The sequence below is a fragment of the Epinephelus lanceolatus genome, chromosome 11 (genome assembly GCF_041903045.1).
Source record: "Epinephelus lanceolatus isolate andai-2023 chromosome 11, ASM4190304v1, whole genome shotgun sequence".
Lineage (NCBI taxonomy): Eukaryota > Metazoa > Chordata > Actinopteri > Perciformes > Serranidae > Epinephelus > Epinephelus lanceolatus.
In genome coordinates, this window is record NC_135744.1 from 28,917,365 (window position 1) to 28,933,749 (window position 16,385).

At 41.1% G+C, this 16,385-nt stretch overlaps 1 protein-coding gene across 1 annotated transcript in view; it reads right to left on the reverse strand.

Annotated features, from left to right (window-relative positions):
* Positions 1-4,457: 4,457 nt before the first annotated feature.
* fat3b (FAT atypical cadherin 3b) overlaps positions 4,458-16,385 on the reverse strand; it is a 78,451-nt gene continuing 66,523 nt past the window's right edge. Inside the window, exons 48-52 of the mRNA XM_078172473.1 lie at positions 14,914-15,003; positions 14,046-14,105; positions 13,720-13,758; positions 9,983-10,048; positions 4,458-8,668 (exon numbers count right to left, since the gene is read on the reverse strand). Coding sequence (XP_078028599.1) covers positions 7,908-8,668; positions 9,983-10,048; positions 13,720-13,758; positions 14,046-14,105; positions 14,914-15,003 — 1,016 coding nt within the window. The 3' untranslated portion in view covers positions 4,458-7,907. The remainder of the gene's footprint in view (positions 8,669-9,982; positions 10,049-13,719; positions 13,759-14,045; positions 14,106-14,913; positions 15,004-16,385) is intronic.

Here is a 16,385-nt window from a genome sequence, read left to right on the forward strand (position 1 = left end):
TGCTTCCACACCAGTTTGTCAGGCTAGTTCCAGCCTAGTCAGACAAGCATGAACTGATGAAGCCTCTTGGATAAGAGGTGAAACGTCTTCAAAGACAAAACCAAGTCCAGTTGCGTTTGATTCAATTGCCTTGAGATAACATTTATAAACTTTGGCAGATGGCTTAATTGAAAAAAAAAAAACGGCAGAAAAACCTTAAGGAAGGGCACACAATGAGAAAATTGTTTCATAATTTGGGACATAGCTAGTTGGCTTTGTTCTGTTTGTTCTACGGAGTGACTGTTTTGAGTGATTATCATGAATCACATCCATTGTATAATTGATTTGTCAGCCCATAAAATGTGGAGCAAAATCTCAGAAATACTGGAATTTGGTGGAGAATGTGCCCTAAACTAAATTTTTATTTACAGAGATATCTAGGTTTGGGATTTCTGCCATTGTTTTATCATTTTATAGCAACACCAAGGAAACTGACACAGAGAGATTCTTCGAGGGCAGAGGTAGGTTGTTAATCTGAGCAGTACATTTGCACTGCCAAGAAATAATTTTGATGTAAAACGTTAGTGTTAGGAGTAGTGTTTTCAAGTGTAACAACAAGAATATTTTTTGGCAAAGGCTGTGCTCTCCACTTGCCTTTTAGGTGTGTTTGTCACACAGTTCTGTGTGTTATGATTGTTCTTACATTTGAGTCATCAGACAGACTGTAAAGGTTACTACCACAGGCATTTCACGCTTGCACAGTTCAACAAGGACCTCATAAAAATCTTAGTTGTTGCAACTTCAGCGAATCTAAATGCTTATTCTGCTGGCGAGCATAAAAACCCCTGATGATCAAAGCACAATATAGAGCAGACCTCCTCCTTACCAAAATCAGATCTCAGCAATCTCGAGGGTGACAGCGTACCAATTCCTCAGAGCTAAAGCAGATAACATGAGGTGCACGATGTGGCCAAATTCCTCAGCAGCATTTTTGATCCATCACTCTGCCTTACCTCTGTTTAAGGCAGCATCTTTACAAGAACAGAGCAAAGTGGGGATTGTTATAAAAAAGTCCAACAGTGTGACACTGAAGGTCCCTGTCAAATGTCAGCGCTCAAGCCAAGACTTTTGGAGGCTAAAATAAACAGCTCTTTTCTGTGTTCTTTGTTTAGTTTGCAGAAAATTACCATATTTCCATCTGAAGAAATGTCCCAAAATTTGAGACAATTAGTCTTTTTTTCTGTCATGTAAATGTGATATTCAACAGCAGGCGAGCTGTGTGGCATAATCCGTTGACATTTATGCACTTTCATCATGCAAGAAAATCCAATAAAGGACATGAAGTATGCTGCAGAGCAGTTAACTTCCCTGTCTGACACATAGCCGTTTTGGAGGCATATGCCAGAGGATTGCCTTAGTAATAATCTGTTACAACAGCAGGGGGAAGGGGGTGATGGAACAGGGCTGGTACACAGATTCCTCTCAGTCGTACACAGCTGAGGACAGCTTTCTGATGTGAATTCATATCATCATACATGGGCGTGACCCCTTGCCATTCAATATCCCCATCCCCCCCTGTTGCCTTGTTTTAGCAGTGCAGGCATGTTGTGTCTGATTATACTCATAAGATTAAAGTATTCATGAATAATACATGCAATGAAATTGCTCGAGACACCGGCTGCATTTGTGACCATTATGGTCATGTGTGTTTGCGTATGGGACGCGCATGTGTGTGTGTGTCATCAGAAGCAGATGTTAGGCGCATAGATTAGGTCTGGCTGGGTGTGTAATCCTGGTGTTACTGAGAACAGCGTGGATTTATAATAACCCACACAGCTACCCCTCAATAAGCAGAAACTGGGGGAATGGTAATCTCTTATACTTCTCCCACTTCTCTGCTCATCTCTTGCCTTTCTTACATGATCTATCCTTCATTCCCCTCCTCCCTTTATGTAACATCCTCTCATCCCTCTGTCCATTCCTTCCCACCCCTGCTGTGTCCGGACAGATCTGGAGGAACGTCATTGTGGAAAAAAAAGCAGAGAAGAAGAAGGGGGGGGGGGGGGGGGGGGGGGGGGGGGGGAATGGGGGGGTTGAAAGAGGTTTTAAGTGGCTTAGCTGACTCTATGGTGTAAATGCCAGATGGTCCAATGAAAAGCCAGCAGAGCTAAAGGGACTGGCAGGTCCTCATCAGTTTTCTCTGATGCACGATGAATAAACATAACAGTCACTTTGTTTATTGCTCTCTCCCTCTATGTGTCTGTCTGTCTCTGTTTTCCCTCACATGCCCTTGTATTTGCCTTTGATTTGACCCTGTGCCTGTCACTGGGACAACCAGCATGCTCGGAATACGTTAAACAAGCAGGATGGTCGTCAAAAGGGTGTCCCAGAGAGTCTGTGTAAGTTACTGGGACATGTTGCATAATGCTTGTCAGAATAATTTAATAAGCTGTAAAACTGGATGAATAAATTGCTTGTAGTTTCTTTCCCTCCCTCTGACCAGACAGCGGGACTATTTCTACCTGTGGTGTGTTGTTTACAATTTTGTTGTTGATTCTGTGTGTGCCACGCGTACGGTTGGAGGCAGAGGTAATGTTATGTAAGGTTGTGCCCGCAAGGATGCATGTCTGGGTAATGACGCTTCCGTTTCTACCCCCAAAGACCCAAAATGAAGGCAGGATCACAAAACAAAAAAACGTGAGTGAATTGCTGGATTCAGCAACAGCTGACATGCCACCTGCACCTTTTAGAGGCTTCCGTCTGTTATCACTCGAGACGTCTTCAGCATATTATGCTAATTGATAAAATCTCATTTTCTGTGTTGCCTTGTTGTGACAGGCAGGGGTAATAGAGGAAACATAGATTCAGGTGTGTTGATCGCATCCGGGGAGCAAAACAAGCTGATTATTTTTAGGCTGTAAAGTCGGTAATGTGAGTTTTAGAATGTCTCCAGCAGTGACAAGCTTCGTCAAGTTTTATGTGAATTTTACACAAAACACATGACTTTTTTTTTTCTTCTTCTTTCCTGGGCTGAGGATTCATCTCCCTCAGGTTCTGCCTTGTACCTGTTTGAGTCTTTTGTGGTTCATGGTTCCTGCAGGGAGAGAGAATAGAACTGGAACAAGCCAGCCAACATTTGACTATGAGCTATTTCCATCTATTGCACTGACACAAACTGGCATGCACTAAAAGATATATGAAGTGTTTCAGTCAAAAATGATATCCACTGTTCAAAAAATGTAACACTTACTCTGACAAAATGATTGCTGCCATGAAAACACAGCTACAGCTGCTGGCTTTCTTAAAATGTACACTTTGCAAATAGTCATTTTAAAGGATGTAATGACAGATTCTTGAAATGTTTATAAATAATTTCAAGGTTGTTTGTTTTTCTCCCCAAAATCTAAGATACTCAGGCATGCATGCCACCACTGAATCCTGACTTATCTCAGTGCATGCATACACAATACCTACATATAATATGTTATGGAGTGGGCGAGTGCTTATTCTTGTGTCGAACAACTCTGCTCTCTCCCCTCATGTAGCACTGCCTCAAAGAAACACACAGTATTTTGGGAGCGGGCATGTTGAGCAGCGTGCAGCATTTTGCATCTGCACTACAGCAAACACATGGACACACGAACAGTACATGCACACAAGCACCTCCTCGCCCCTTAATTGGCCAAAATGCGTTGTATGTGACAGAGAAAATGAAACACAAACATGATCAGGGAAATGTCTGGTTGCCATGGGAATGTTTTCTGGCAGACAGTCAGCCTAGTGGTGTTTATACGAGGAGGGCTGGATGATAACAAGGACAAAGTTTGTGCGCCAACTCCACAGGGGCGGAAGAGGAAATAATCAAAACCCACAAAGGTTCCTCGGCACGTTTCCTTGTTACTTACACACAGAGTGAGTGTGGGGCGTAGACGCTGACCATCACCTGCCCTCAACCTTTTGTCACCAATCAAGAATTAATGACTGGTCACCTTTTGAGGATGTAGATAAAGTGATTAAGAAATGTCACCCTACTTGCCAGTCGCAGACCTTGTAACATTCGATAATTAAAGTTTCCTAATTTGGTCTATGTGCGGAGGAGCATGTCTTATTATACAAATACGTACTGAGGCTGTGGAATGCGGTTTTCATTTTTCATGTGTGGCCGCTGTACAAAACACATTTTCTGCACAGACAGCAAAAGTATTATCTAATCACAGACAGGTGCTTTTAGAGATGCATAGTCCGCACATTCTCGCCATCGCACTGGGTCAGTATGGAAAAAACTCACAGAAACAAAGAGTGCCACACAATAAGCCGGATACATCTATTCATGTCAGCAAAGAAATCAGTTCCTGAGGTAAACAAAGGTGCATAATGAGGAGATTACGCTGAAATCGGCTCAACTGTTGACAGCGCATACAGCCGAGGCAATCTTAGCCATGATCATAACACCCTTTTCAAATAATCTCAAATGATTTCAAAATAAAATTTATTGTTTGCTTTATCATACAGTTTATGAACTTAACATTCCAGAAGACATTCTTGTGCCTCATGTCTTCCCAGGACATCAGTGACTTTAAGCTCTGCTAAATGAATCTGCCAGATTCCAGCCGGGAAGGAAAGGAAAACATATAAAAGGCGTGACAAGACTGACTTGATAGGATTAAATATTTTATGGGGATTATTTATCTCGTGTTTGAGATATAGCTCACCTGCGACAGCACACCAGGTACATATTCACCCTTAAGACAGATGCCATTTCTTTTCCAATTAACTTTGAATCCGCTCGATTGGAGCATATTCATCAAGTCCTCGAAACATCCACGTTGGTACATAAGCTTTGTGCTTGAGCACCTCACCCATTTGAAATAACTGGAAATCCAGCAGACTTGAAAGGTACTTTCCGAGATGGTTCAACCACAATAAATGGCAATAAAGTCGTTAAACATGACAGCAAAGGCTTCACACTTGTTAGTGGTGTTGATTTACAGCGTTGAGATTCTAGGTTTAAATTTCAGCCTTTGGAAGCTGCTTGTTTTGTGTTGAGTTTGCACGTTCTCACAGTATTCCTGTGGGTTTCCTTCCGGTGCTCTGGTTTCCTTCCACAGTCCACAGACATGCAGACCAGGTGAACTGGAAACTGTAAAGTGCCCACAGGTGTGAATGTTTTTTTTGTGTTAGTCTGACCTGTCCGGGATGTTTCTGCATCTGTTGCCCGGTGCAAGCTGGGTCACGCTCCAGCACTTACAGAGTAGACCTGAATAGGAATGGGTGGAGAGGATCAATGGATGGATGAACACCATACAGTGAAACATGAATACATTAGGCGACACTAAGCCTGATCATGACCATGTTAAGACCTGTCAGTTTGTATGTGTTACTATTGGTGAAGGGTGTCACAGTTCTTGCAAAAAGTTAATCCATATAGTATCTTTCAGTCGAACATTCTGTATTTTTTTCCGGAAAAATTACATTCTTGCAATAACAAATCAATCCATTTACTGAAGCAGACAAACTATTCACTTGCACAAAAAAAGCAATTTAAAACATAAATTACTTGTAATGGGTTTTTTGTTTTTTGTTTGAATTCTCAGGATTCCATTTGAATCCTTTAACTGCGTGCCCTTGAATTTTTAAGAGCCGCCGTTCTTTTAAGTGGTCCATCGTCATCAAGATACATGAACGATACATACTGTCTGATGTGGATGATTTGTGTTTATACCCGCCAATATCTACTCTGTCCTTCAGGAGTCCAAAACAGTTTGCTTTGTATATTGTTTACATCATTGAGTATGAGATGTTTTTCCTCTCCACCTCAAGGAGAAAAAGGCAGTCTTTTTAAAGAGTCATGTTTACCAGAGGAAACATCACAAGTGTGAGATAAAGGCAGGTTAGTGCAGCCGTTTTTGACAGCGGACATTTAGTCTGGCTCATTCACAGTCTGAACTGTCCTGATCTGCTGTTATGAATATGTTAATTAATGGTCAAAGGGGACCTATTATGCATTTCCTTATTTTCTGTTATAAATATGTATAATATTACAAAGTCAGATGTTCATATTAAAAGTGACCAAAGTTCAATTAATGTGGTAAATGTATGTAAAATAATCCCTGCGACCAAAAACCTCAGGCTGGAGACCGTTCTGAATACTCTGTTTACAGTGCTCTGGTTAAAGTTTTCCCCACTATTGAGACAAGCTGACATTAGCTCATGATAGACGTCCTTATATAGTCATCAGCTCCTGGCACTCCACTGCAAATGTTTACATTAACCCACACTACAAATAGCCACATGTCAGTGTCATGGAAACATGTAAGCTTGGTTGCCAATTTTGCTCATGTGTTCATGATTTTGGATTATATTCCTGCTGGAACGCGTCCGGATGTGATGATTTTGGTTAAGAAGCTTTTATTGGTGATTTTTCATGGTACAAAGTACCGCTTTACGTCATTACAGTCATTCCTCCAGCTGCAGTGACGGTGTAGAGACACCAAAATGTGGAAGACCCGGTAACACTGACCAAGTAGAGCAGACTGTGCTCTACTTGGGAGGGGGGGTTACAGAGACAGGTGCTAAAACGGAGTGTTTCAGACAGGTGTTCCAGCACAGACAGTATGAGGAAGTGTTTTTGGAACATTAAAGCATTTAAACATTTTCTAGTAGTGACCTGAAATACAAGTATGAAAAAATGAGCACAATAGGTCCCCTTTAAATTCTCCTAGTCACCTACCACCTGTTTGTTCTGCCTGTGTTTCAGAGTTGTTTAACATGGAGTTTAATTCCATTTACATTCCCTTTTTTTGTGTGTGACGTGGGAGCACGGCAGCATTTACACTGTGTTATCAGTGAGGCAACCATGTGTACATGTGTACATGACTCTGTTCTTCACGGGTGCATTTCCACACTATTCTCTAAGCCCTTCAGCACAAGTCTGATAATTCATATCACATGTTAATACCAGGTGTGAAGTGGGCTTCATTCTATCTGCTGCTAAATAGTGCAGCTTTGGTAATATATACAGAGTACATAATGAGTACGTAAGTGAATTTGTATATTTCTCCAAACGCTGTCTTACATTACTGCACAGCTGGTATTGTGCGTTAAAATAAGAGGTCAAAACTATTTCTGAGTAAAACAAAATAAAATAAATATGTAGCATAACCTCAAGTGCTGTTTTTAATCATAGACGGATACCCCTGATGCTTGCATTCATGAGGAGGCTCCCAAGAAACCAAACACACAAATAGTGTAATTATTAAATAAATAATCACAGAATAATTAAATGATTAAATAAAGATCTCCTGGTATCAACGTCTGGTAATCTTAATAGCGTCTCTGAGGCTATGTCTGGGATGTGTGGCGAACAGTTCTCTTCAAAACAACCTCCAGCATGTGCCAATAAAAATAAGAAATGCATTGAGTATTACACGGTTGAGCTAACAAAATGATTGTGTGTGTGCGTCTGTACGTGTGCGACTCAACGGGACGATGTGTAAAATACACAACAACATATGTACATACGTTTGTATCATTGAAAAACAGAGGCAGAGAGGTTCCTTTCGTATTTTGATGTTAATAAATGCTGTGCTTCAGTGGTTCTATAAATAATAAATGTAATAGCATTGATTCACAGCCAATCTCTGCTAACTCTCATGCAGCACAGGTGAAGGCGTCTGGAGAACATATATTTCCTCTTATTCCCCCAGCTTATAAATGAGCCAGGGGATTGGTGGTGGATTAGTGTTTGCTTACAGCGGGATAATAATGCAGGATAATAAAAGTATATATGGTAATATTCTCTTTTAATTATTTTTAGGTGGTGGACCAACGGTGTAATAATATAAATGTCAAGTATAATCAGAGAGGGTCACTGCCTCTCTTTCATTAGAGGAATATTAAATCTATTTGTTTTAAACAGTCTTGTGTGCTCATTTAAACCCATCCCAGCCTGTTGTGGGTTCAGATTGGGTAGAGGCTCTGTTTATTCGTGTGGCTCTCCTGGCTCTGAGGGACACCAGGTTCAATAGTCTCTCCAGCTCGTCCCCAGATCCTGCCAGACTGCTGGAGCCGAGCCCTCCGCGATCCTCCTGTGATCCCCTCCACTCCCCTGTCTGTAAGTCCCACGCTCTGAGGGGGGGCAGAAGTTGAGCTGGGTGCAGGTTGATGCCCAGGGGGCTTGACGGATATCCTTCGTAGGCTCGTCGAGTTGGCGGCAGAGTGTCATAAAGGCTCTCTGTATCTTCCCCTTGCTCTTGGTCATGGCTGGTCTCACGGTATTCCTCGTAAACAGGCGAAGAGCTGTCTTCACAGCTGTCATGGCCCTGCAACTGCTGGTGCTCTCTGTGGTCCTGGCAAGCCCCCATGTCTCTGCTCCTGTTGCCCGTATCCTCTCCTTCCCCGTTGCGCCTTCTCTTTTCTTCTCTGTCCAGGATGCGTTTCCTCTCCCACTCACCCGACTGATTCCTCTCCCACTGGAAGGTTCTCCTCCCGGTCTCCCGTACCTGCTCCCGGCCCCTGTCACTGCTGTAGCCCATCACTTTGTAGTCCAGCTGGAGAGACCGCGTGCTGCCTCCCCGTCTGATGTTTTGCTGGGTGTCACTGAGGTCGTAATGGGATCCCAGCTCCGGCGGACGCAGACGTGATGGTGACAACCAGCTTGAAGTCTGCCTGGAAGACTCCCAGCGGTATGCTGAAGAGGAAAAAAGACACATAATAAATCTTTTAAAATAGTTTGGAACAGTTTCAGTGAGAAACAGTATGTTTTTAATGGAACAACAAGTAGAGAGACGACCTACTTAAAAGAGTTAAGAAAAGGATTTTAGTTAACATACTGTGTGAGGAGCCTGAGGCTTTATTCCCTGGACAAACTAGTGCTGCCAAATCACTGGAAGTATGTAGCGCTCTCTCCTGAATGTGTGTGTTACGTTGCAAACAGCCTTTTGGCAACGCACAGTGCGACAAGCAATGAGATTATCTATCTAATAGGATCAGCCGGCGAAAGGTGCCACATCAATAAATCACTTCACTTATAAAACAACAGTATCATCCCAATCTTATCTGCAGGAGGTAAACGAGGTGACACCGGTGAATATGCTTTCAGTCACTGGAGGGACTGATCTGAAGATGTTCACAATTGCTTAAATCACTGCGGATCTCTGCCCTCCTAAAACCACAACAGCTAAAAAATCACAAGGTCTGGAAGTTACTGCCCTCTAATAAACAAACAAAATGTTCCTGGAATTAATGAATAGCCTGTACATATACTCTGGCTTTTTGTGTTTCCCTTCTTTGGCTTTCCCTCTGCTTATTTCCTACCGTCTTGATCTGCTTTTATTTTCATAGAAATGTGTTGTTTGTTGGTTTTGTGCCCGAGAGTGTGTTTGCAGATGCGAGTGAGCACTGCATGTTTGAGAGTATGTACGTGTGTGTTTGTTTGTGTCTGATGCAGCAGGAGGTTCATGAATGGGCTTTGTTTCTCACTGTGCCACTGCGGAGTTTACTACATGTTCCAAGGGACTGCATGTTTACGTTGTGTAATTGCTCCACTTCTCATTTAGAATTTATTAACGTGAAAATAAAATCAGTCAACAAAATTCCTTTTTTCCCCTCTACATTTGAGTTCATGCTGTTAAATGGACTGACACAGAACTCCCCACTAATCCACTACTTCCTACAAACTACAGCATGCAGGTTGCATAATTCATGGTTAGGTTAATGATCTGTGAGTGAAAAAATATCATATTGATGAAGAGAGAGAAGCTGGGGGGGGGGGGGGGGGGGGGTCATCTTCTGTGTGGGATGGAGAGTACACTTCATAAGCAGTGCCAGCTCCTGGTATATAATGCATGACACGTGTGTGGAAAGAGATATCTAATAGACTGCCGTGCCAACACGCCACAAAACATGTGGGAGTTCCTTCTGCATGCCATGCTGCTGAAATCCCAGGTTGAAATATGTTCTAATGAAAAGGTTAAAGGGGAAAAAAATAAATGTATGTTCTTACAATCCACAGTGTACTCTTTGACGAACTCTACACAAATTTCATCTTTGCTCTGCAGGTGGCGACTTGCTGTCAGTGAAGCGGAAAACAAAACAAATATCTCATGGGACAGGAAGCCTTTGATGATGAAATGCTCTTCTCATAGAAACAACTGAATGCAGAAAGGCACAGTGAATTATGACACGGAAGAAAACACAACTGGATAGCGGGGGGGAGAGAAGGAGGCTGGCAGAGAGCCATTTAGCACATTGCGGAAACGTGTAAACACACAGGCGCACACAGCGACAAAATTCATAACACGTAATATGCACTATACATACACATGCACACTGTAATTGTTAACACAAACACGTTATCTCATGCGAGCAGCATTAATGATATGTCAAGTGGAGAGTAACAGACATGAACACCCTTCACCTCGCAATGAATCAGACTTTTTTCTCTCTTATTATGTTGATATATTTAATTTTTTTCAATTTTCTTGATGTGAGCACAAATATATGAGCACATACAGTATATTAAATTATAAATATATGTTTACATACACTGAATCCAATGGGTTATTTGGAGAGACTTACTGAACAACAATTCCATTCATCATTTAATTCTCTCTGTCTGAAATAAAGCTTCTTGTGCTTCAGTGGGCTGGCAGCGACAGAGGCATAAACGCAGTCTTGCTCTGGGTGAGTAATGAAATGCTTTGTGAAGCCAGTAAATTACATGCAACCCAGAACAAACAGACTTGGTAACTATGAGCCAATTAATATTGGTTTTTAAGACTGTAGCACAAGCAACTGACATGAACATGTTATAGGATACATGCAAGTGGATCATACCTGCGCTGATCTTTGTTTAAGCAAAGCCATTCATTTGGAGAGAGTGGTGAGTCAGTGTTAAGCCTGTAGATGATGCCTCATTTAGTGTGAAAAAAGAAAGTGTTTGAAGCTGCCTTTGCCTCTGTGGATGTGAGGCTTGGCTCAACATACCCCTAAAATCCACTGAGACGCTCTACAAGGCTGGGGTGAAAGCTTTGCTTTGCTTGGCGTGAGGATGGCTGCACCCAACTTGACTGTGCTGTTTAATGTCAGTGTAATTCAGATGACCTTAATCAACTATTTATATACAAAATGCACTTTTATATGTTGCATATACACCAGAAATAATTATGGGGTGAGGGAATTGGATTTTTTTACCCATAAAAATATTTCTTAGCCTTTTACTTTTTTTTTTTTTTTTACAGCTATTTTTTTGGGGCTTTTTAGCCTTTAATGCATAGGACAGGCAAGCGTGAGGTGGGGAGAGAGAGGGGGAGTGACATGCAGCAAAGGGCCACAGGCTGGAGTCGAATCTGGGCTGCTGCGGCAACAGCCTTGTACATGGGGCGCCTGCTCTACCACTAAGCCACCGGCGCCCTGCCTTTTACTTTTATTTGATTATAGAAAACTGTTTTATATTGAAAATGTGATGCACAATCTGAATCATTTGGTCATTTCCAATAGGAGAACCGTGCTGCAGAATCAAAAAAGGTGCAAGTACAAAAAAAAACATGAAAACCCAAGAAAAATACAACAGAAACATGCTGCAGAAGCCGAAAAAAGGCAAAATGATTAAACGCCTGCAAGTTCCCACCGGGCTAATAGACTTCACATTGTGATGACATCACAGACTTTAAAATTTTTCGGTTCAAGGAAAGTTTTCTAAATACAGAACTTCCAATGGATCAAAAATTCATAATAGAAAGAGTTAGAATTGAGTTGAGAAGTTTTATATTGGTGGCCTGTGGGGAGAATGCTTGTTGGGCCACTGGGGATTTTATTTGCTGCAATACCACAAGTGGCCACTGGGGAAAATGGAGAGACCAGATAAGACAGTGTTTTTTAAGTGGGCAAGCCCCCAGGAACCGTGACACGCTTTGAAGCCAATCTGACATAGTGGCATAACTGTGGAATAACAACTCGTGGGTTTGTCACATAATGCCTCAGGGCCCAAAAACACGTTTCTGCATAGACTTACATGGTTAAAGAGACATCTGTATATCAGTGGACACATTTTTTTGACCATCTCAACCCCCACCAAACGACTTGCTTCACTATCAAAATTTCATCCATTCGGTTGGATAACATTTTGAAAGTCTAGAAGAGCAACACGATGAAATCATTTTATCCCCATTCAAGTTAAGAGAGAGTGAATCTGGATAGCTGAAAGTTAGCTGGCAAAAGTCTCTGTGCACTTGCTCTATGGGCCCTCTATGGGTCAAACTTTTTTGGCTTCATGTGCCATTGAGCAACTTTAATAGGTATGGACAGGGCCCCGCCTCCAAGCTGTATCCAATTCTCTTTACACATCCATGGAAGCAGGAAAATGAACTAAGTAAAGAAACCACATAAATAGATATGTTCTCTTTTTAACATTTGGCCTTTGTCTTTTACAATATTGTAATCTGACTGAAGTCAAAGTCTCTTTTTCGTTAATGCCAGCTACGTTAACCCTTGGTACTTTATGATACTGTGAAAGATTAAGACCAAATGTAGAAAGAATACATACCATTTTATGTTTCCTTTTTACTCCACTTTTCTTACCACTTCAAAAACAAACACACCCTTTCATCTGGTTTCTTTTTCTCAGGTTAAAAATCAAGCTGTTAAACTTAGCACTCCCCTTAGAATAAAGGAGAACTTCTATTCTGTTTACTGCATATGCAGCATTTTTCTTTTGCAGTTCTTTTCAGGGTTTGTGTGTTTTTGAATTGGCATTGTTTCTTTATTCACAGCGTGTTTACTATTAATGTATTTGTTTGGGCTTTCTGCAGCACATTTCTTCATTTGCAGCATATTTCAGTCGCTGTATCTGTTGTTGTATATCTCTTCCAATGCAGCAGCTTCTCCTAATCGCAACGTTTGAGGTCGTTGTAGCAGGTTTTCCCTTGTTGGCCACCCTAGAATCCAGTATCAAATCCACCTACCCAATCTTAATCCTTTCAAATCCCTTATCAGACCCACAAGACATAAATAATAAATGAAACTCTAAGATTCAATTGAGATCTTTATCAGCTTTTGTTGGCTAAGAAAGCAGAAACACTTGAGTTTTGAGTGGAGGCTAATTAGTAATTAACTGCTATTATTAATCAATCACCTGTAGCTACAACCTGGGGCTGACATAAGCAGCATACAATGAACTGATAAATATGCACCTGACATATCAAAATAAGAGGTGTAGACAGATTATTTTGGCATAAATTTTCCACTAGCTTCTTAATTCAAATAATGGAGGTAGTGATTATGAACTATTAAGATTGCAGGGTCACAATATTGATGTGACATTTATGAATGTTATGTGGGTGAACACTGATGCCATTCACAGTCAAAGAGAGGTGTCTTCAAGTGAGTGTAGAGATCCTAACTCATCATGGATTTTTGACGTCAGTGCTGATACTGATATTTCAAATCTGCCAATATTCATTTTTCTACAATAAAGCCAAAACACAAACAGAAATTCTTGATAAGCATCCATCAATATCTGATTATTAAACCAGCTCTAGTTGAAGGAAACTGGAAACCAAATGGAAAAAAAATGCATGGACAGAAATGGTAATCTGTGCTGTACGGAGTATGATAAAAGCATTGAGAGTAAATAATGTAAAGAACACAAAAGGTTGGGTTTTGGGATCACAGCTTGAGAAATAAAGCCAAAGGGATGGAAAGTTAATAAGATGTTTTTCAGTTGCTTTGCATCTCACTCACCAGGGCTGTTCCGCTGCTGTTCTTTGTCCATGTTTGACACTACAAAGGGAGAGAGAAAGCCAGAGAGTCAGAGAAAGGCTGAGACAAACAACACAGAAATCAAAGGGGAGAAATTGAAACACAGAGAGATCCAGTGTCAGAAACTGACAAAAATATTGGAAATCTAAGCAGGATGTTTTATTCTGAATAGAAAGGGGATTGAACAGCAGAGGCTTGGCTGCATTCACTACATTACATCTTAGAGCTATACCACTGAACAAACACTTTGGCATCAGAAGACAGACACAAAAGAGATAGATGAGTTGACAAAAGATCTTCTTTCATACCTTCACTTTCAATATTATCAACAGCATCATTGACAAGACGTATGACTGTCACTATGGAGGCTGGGCAGAATATAAGAAAGAGAGAAGAACAGATATAATGTCATACAGAAGTAATCCCGCTCAGTGCACTTGTGAATAGGGTAAGGTTTCAAGTGTTGGGTGTGAATGAGATGAGATGGAGAATGTGCGCAAGCTTATGTGTGCACACGTGTTGAGAACAGAGGAGCAAACACATTTGTATGCATGTGTGTGTGTGTGTGTGTGTGTGTGTGTGTGTCCTATAAGGGTGTGGAAGAGACATGAGGTCTTTGCTGCTACAGTAATTAGACGGGAAAGAAAGCATCTACATTGGTTCCTTATCTGAAAAACACACACCCACACACATGCACACACACTCACATGATAATTAGGGTGTTCAGCTTCCTAACTTTAAACCAAGGGAAGATCAATGGTATTGAGTTATCTGGGAAAAAGACACTATAGAATTGAATAAAGGAGTTAAAAGAGGTTTTTTTTCTCTCACTGAAGAACTGTGCATTAACTGCTGAAGCATTTGTATGTATGGTTTTGGTTGCATTAAGGTACCTTTAATGAGACATTTCCACTGCACTATTTTCAGCTTGCTTTTCAATATGTTAATAAAGACAATGTACTGGACCAAAAGTGCAAAGAGGACTGTTTCTAAATTCCGTGAATTTTATCTACAGCAGTGGTTCCCAGCCTTTGTTTGCATGTGACTCATGAATGTGAAGCAATGTCTGGTTGAGGACTCATTTTCCCCTCTTTTAAATAACTGTTAGAGGCTTTACAGTTATAAAGTAGTAAAAAAAAAAAAAAGTGTGTTGGGTTGTTTCAGCATCAGTCTTACCGTTGTCATCGAAGGACTCAGAAGTGTAGGAACTGAGGGAGTGTTCCTCAGAGGTGGAGTCTGAGAGACATGCAACCTCCTCCACCAGCTCTGACACGTCTAATGTACATAAAAAACACAGCATTTCTTAATAACCAACAAGCCATATCAACATACCACTCAAACTGTTAAGCCGATATAAGTTCAAAATTTTAAGTCTATCTTAAAGGTAAACTACACAGGATTTGTAAGCACGGCCGCCAGCAAAAGTAAAAGTAAAAATCAACCCCAGATTCACTCTCATTTGCCTTTTTGCCTTGCTATGTTTGCATTTTTTTTTTTGGCACTGACTCTTGGATACCTGCTGCTTACTGTCTGGCACCTGGTAGCTACCTTTTAATAACACCCCAACCTCACCTGAGTGCAGTGGGAGGTACACGCCCTTTAACGTCCTCAGCACAGAAAATAAGAAGAAAATAAGACACTACAAGCAGAAGACAGAGCCTCTGCAGATATATACATCACCACATGACTGAGCGGGATTACTTCTGTATGACTCTTTACAGAGTTCATTAGGAAAATCCTGCATAGTATATAAAATACTGTCTGATATATACATTTAAAGAGTTACTGGATGCTGTAATCACTCCTTCTCGCCACCCCAGCCCTGAAGAGATCCCTTCCTGGCATGACTCCACTATGCAGTCTAAGCTTGCCAAATCAAGTGGGTAGGCACTTGTGTTGGAACACATTTTTTCACAAGGTAAGAGCTGTGGACTTTCCCATCTATTACACTGAAGGGATGTTTTTATAGCCAAGACGAACAGGGGAAATGCTACGAAAACCAAAACCTCTCTCCATGTACATATAAGTGTATATATAAGTGTATATATATAAGTGTGAGTATTGTATTTATATAGACTTGGAATATCTACATCAATCCTCCACCAGAGTTTGTTTGTAACCAGACGGAGACCATTTCTTCAAGAAGGTCTTGGTCCGGTTGTTTTGGTGTGCACCCATGTGTGATTGCTGTGTTCACACCTGCCCAAATGAACCGCACTTAGTGGGCAAACAAACTTGAGTTCAATTAAAGCAAACCAAACAGGGCAGGTGTGAAAGCACCCTTAGTAAACATCAACATTCTCCTAAATCTAAAGACTAGAGCGCTAAAAGATGTGATATCATCAATTGTAAAGTCTGGAGCTGCTCCATAGACAATGAACTGTGAAAGATGATATAAATGACACTGAGAGCACCCAGGGGAATGTTCTGAGTATATGGGTACATTTCCTGCTTCAGGACTTAGAATACAATAGAGTAAAGCTCATTTGGGTATAAAAAGGAAAACAAACATTGACTGAACTGTCCTAGGCCATGGAAAAAACATTCTGGAGTTCTTAATTTAGGTGGTGTTCCTCTTTAAGTTGCAGACTCGAAATGAATTCAGGTCTGTTCTCTAGCCTAAATGCTTTGCAGTACAGCGTTTTCAA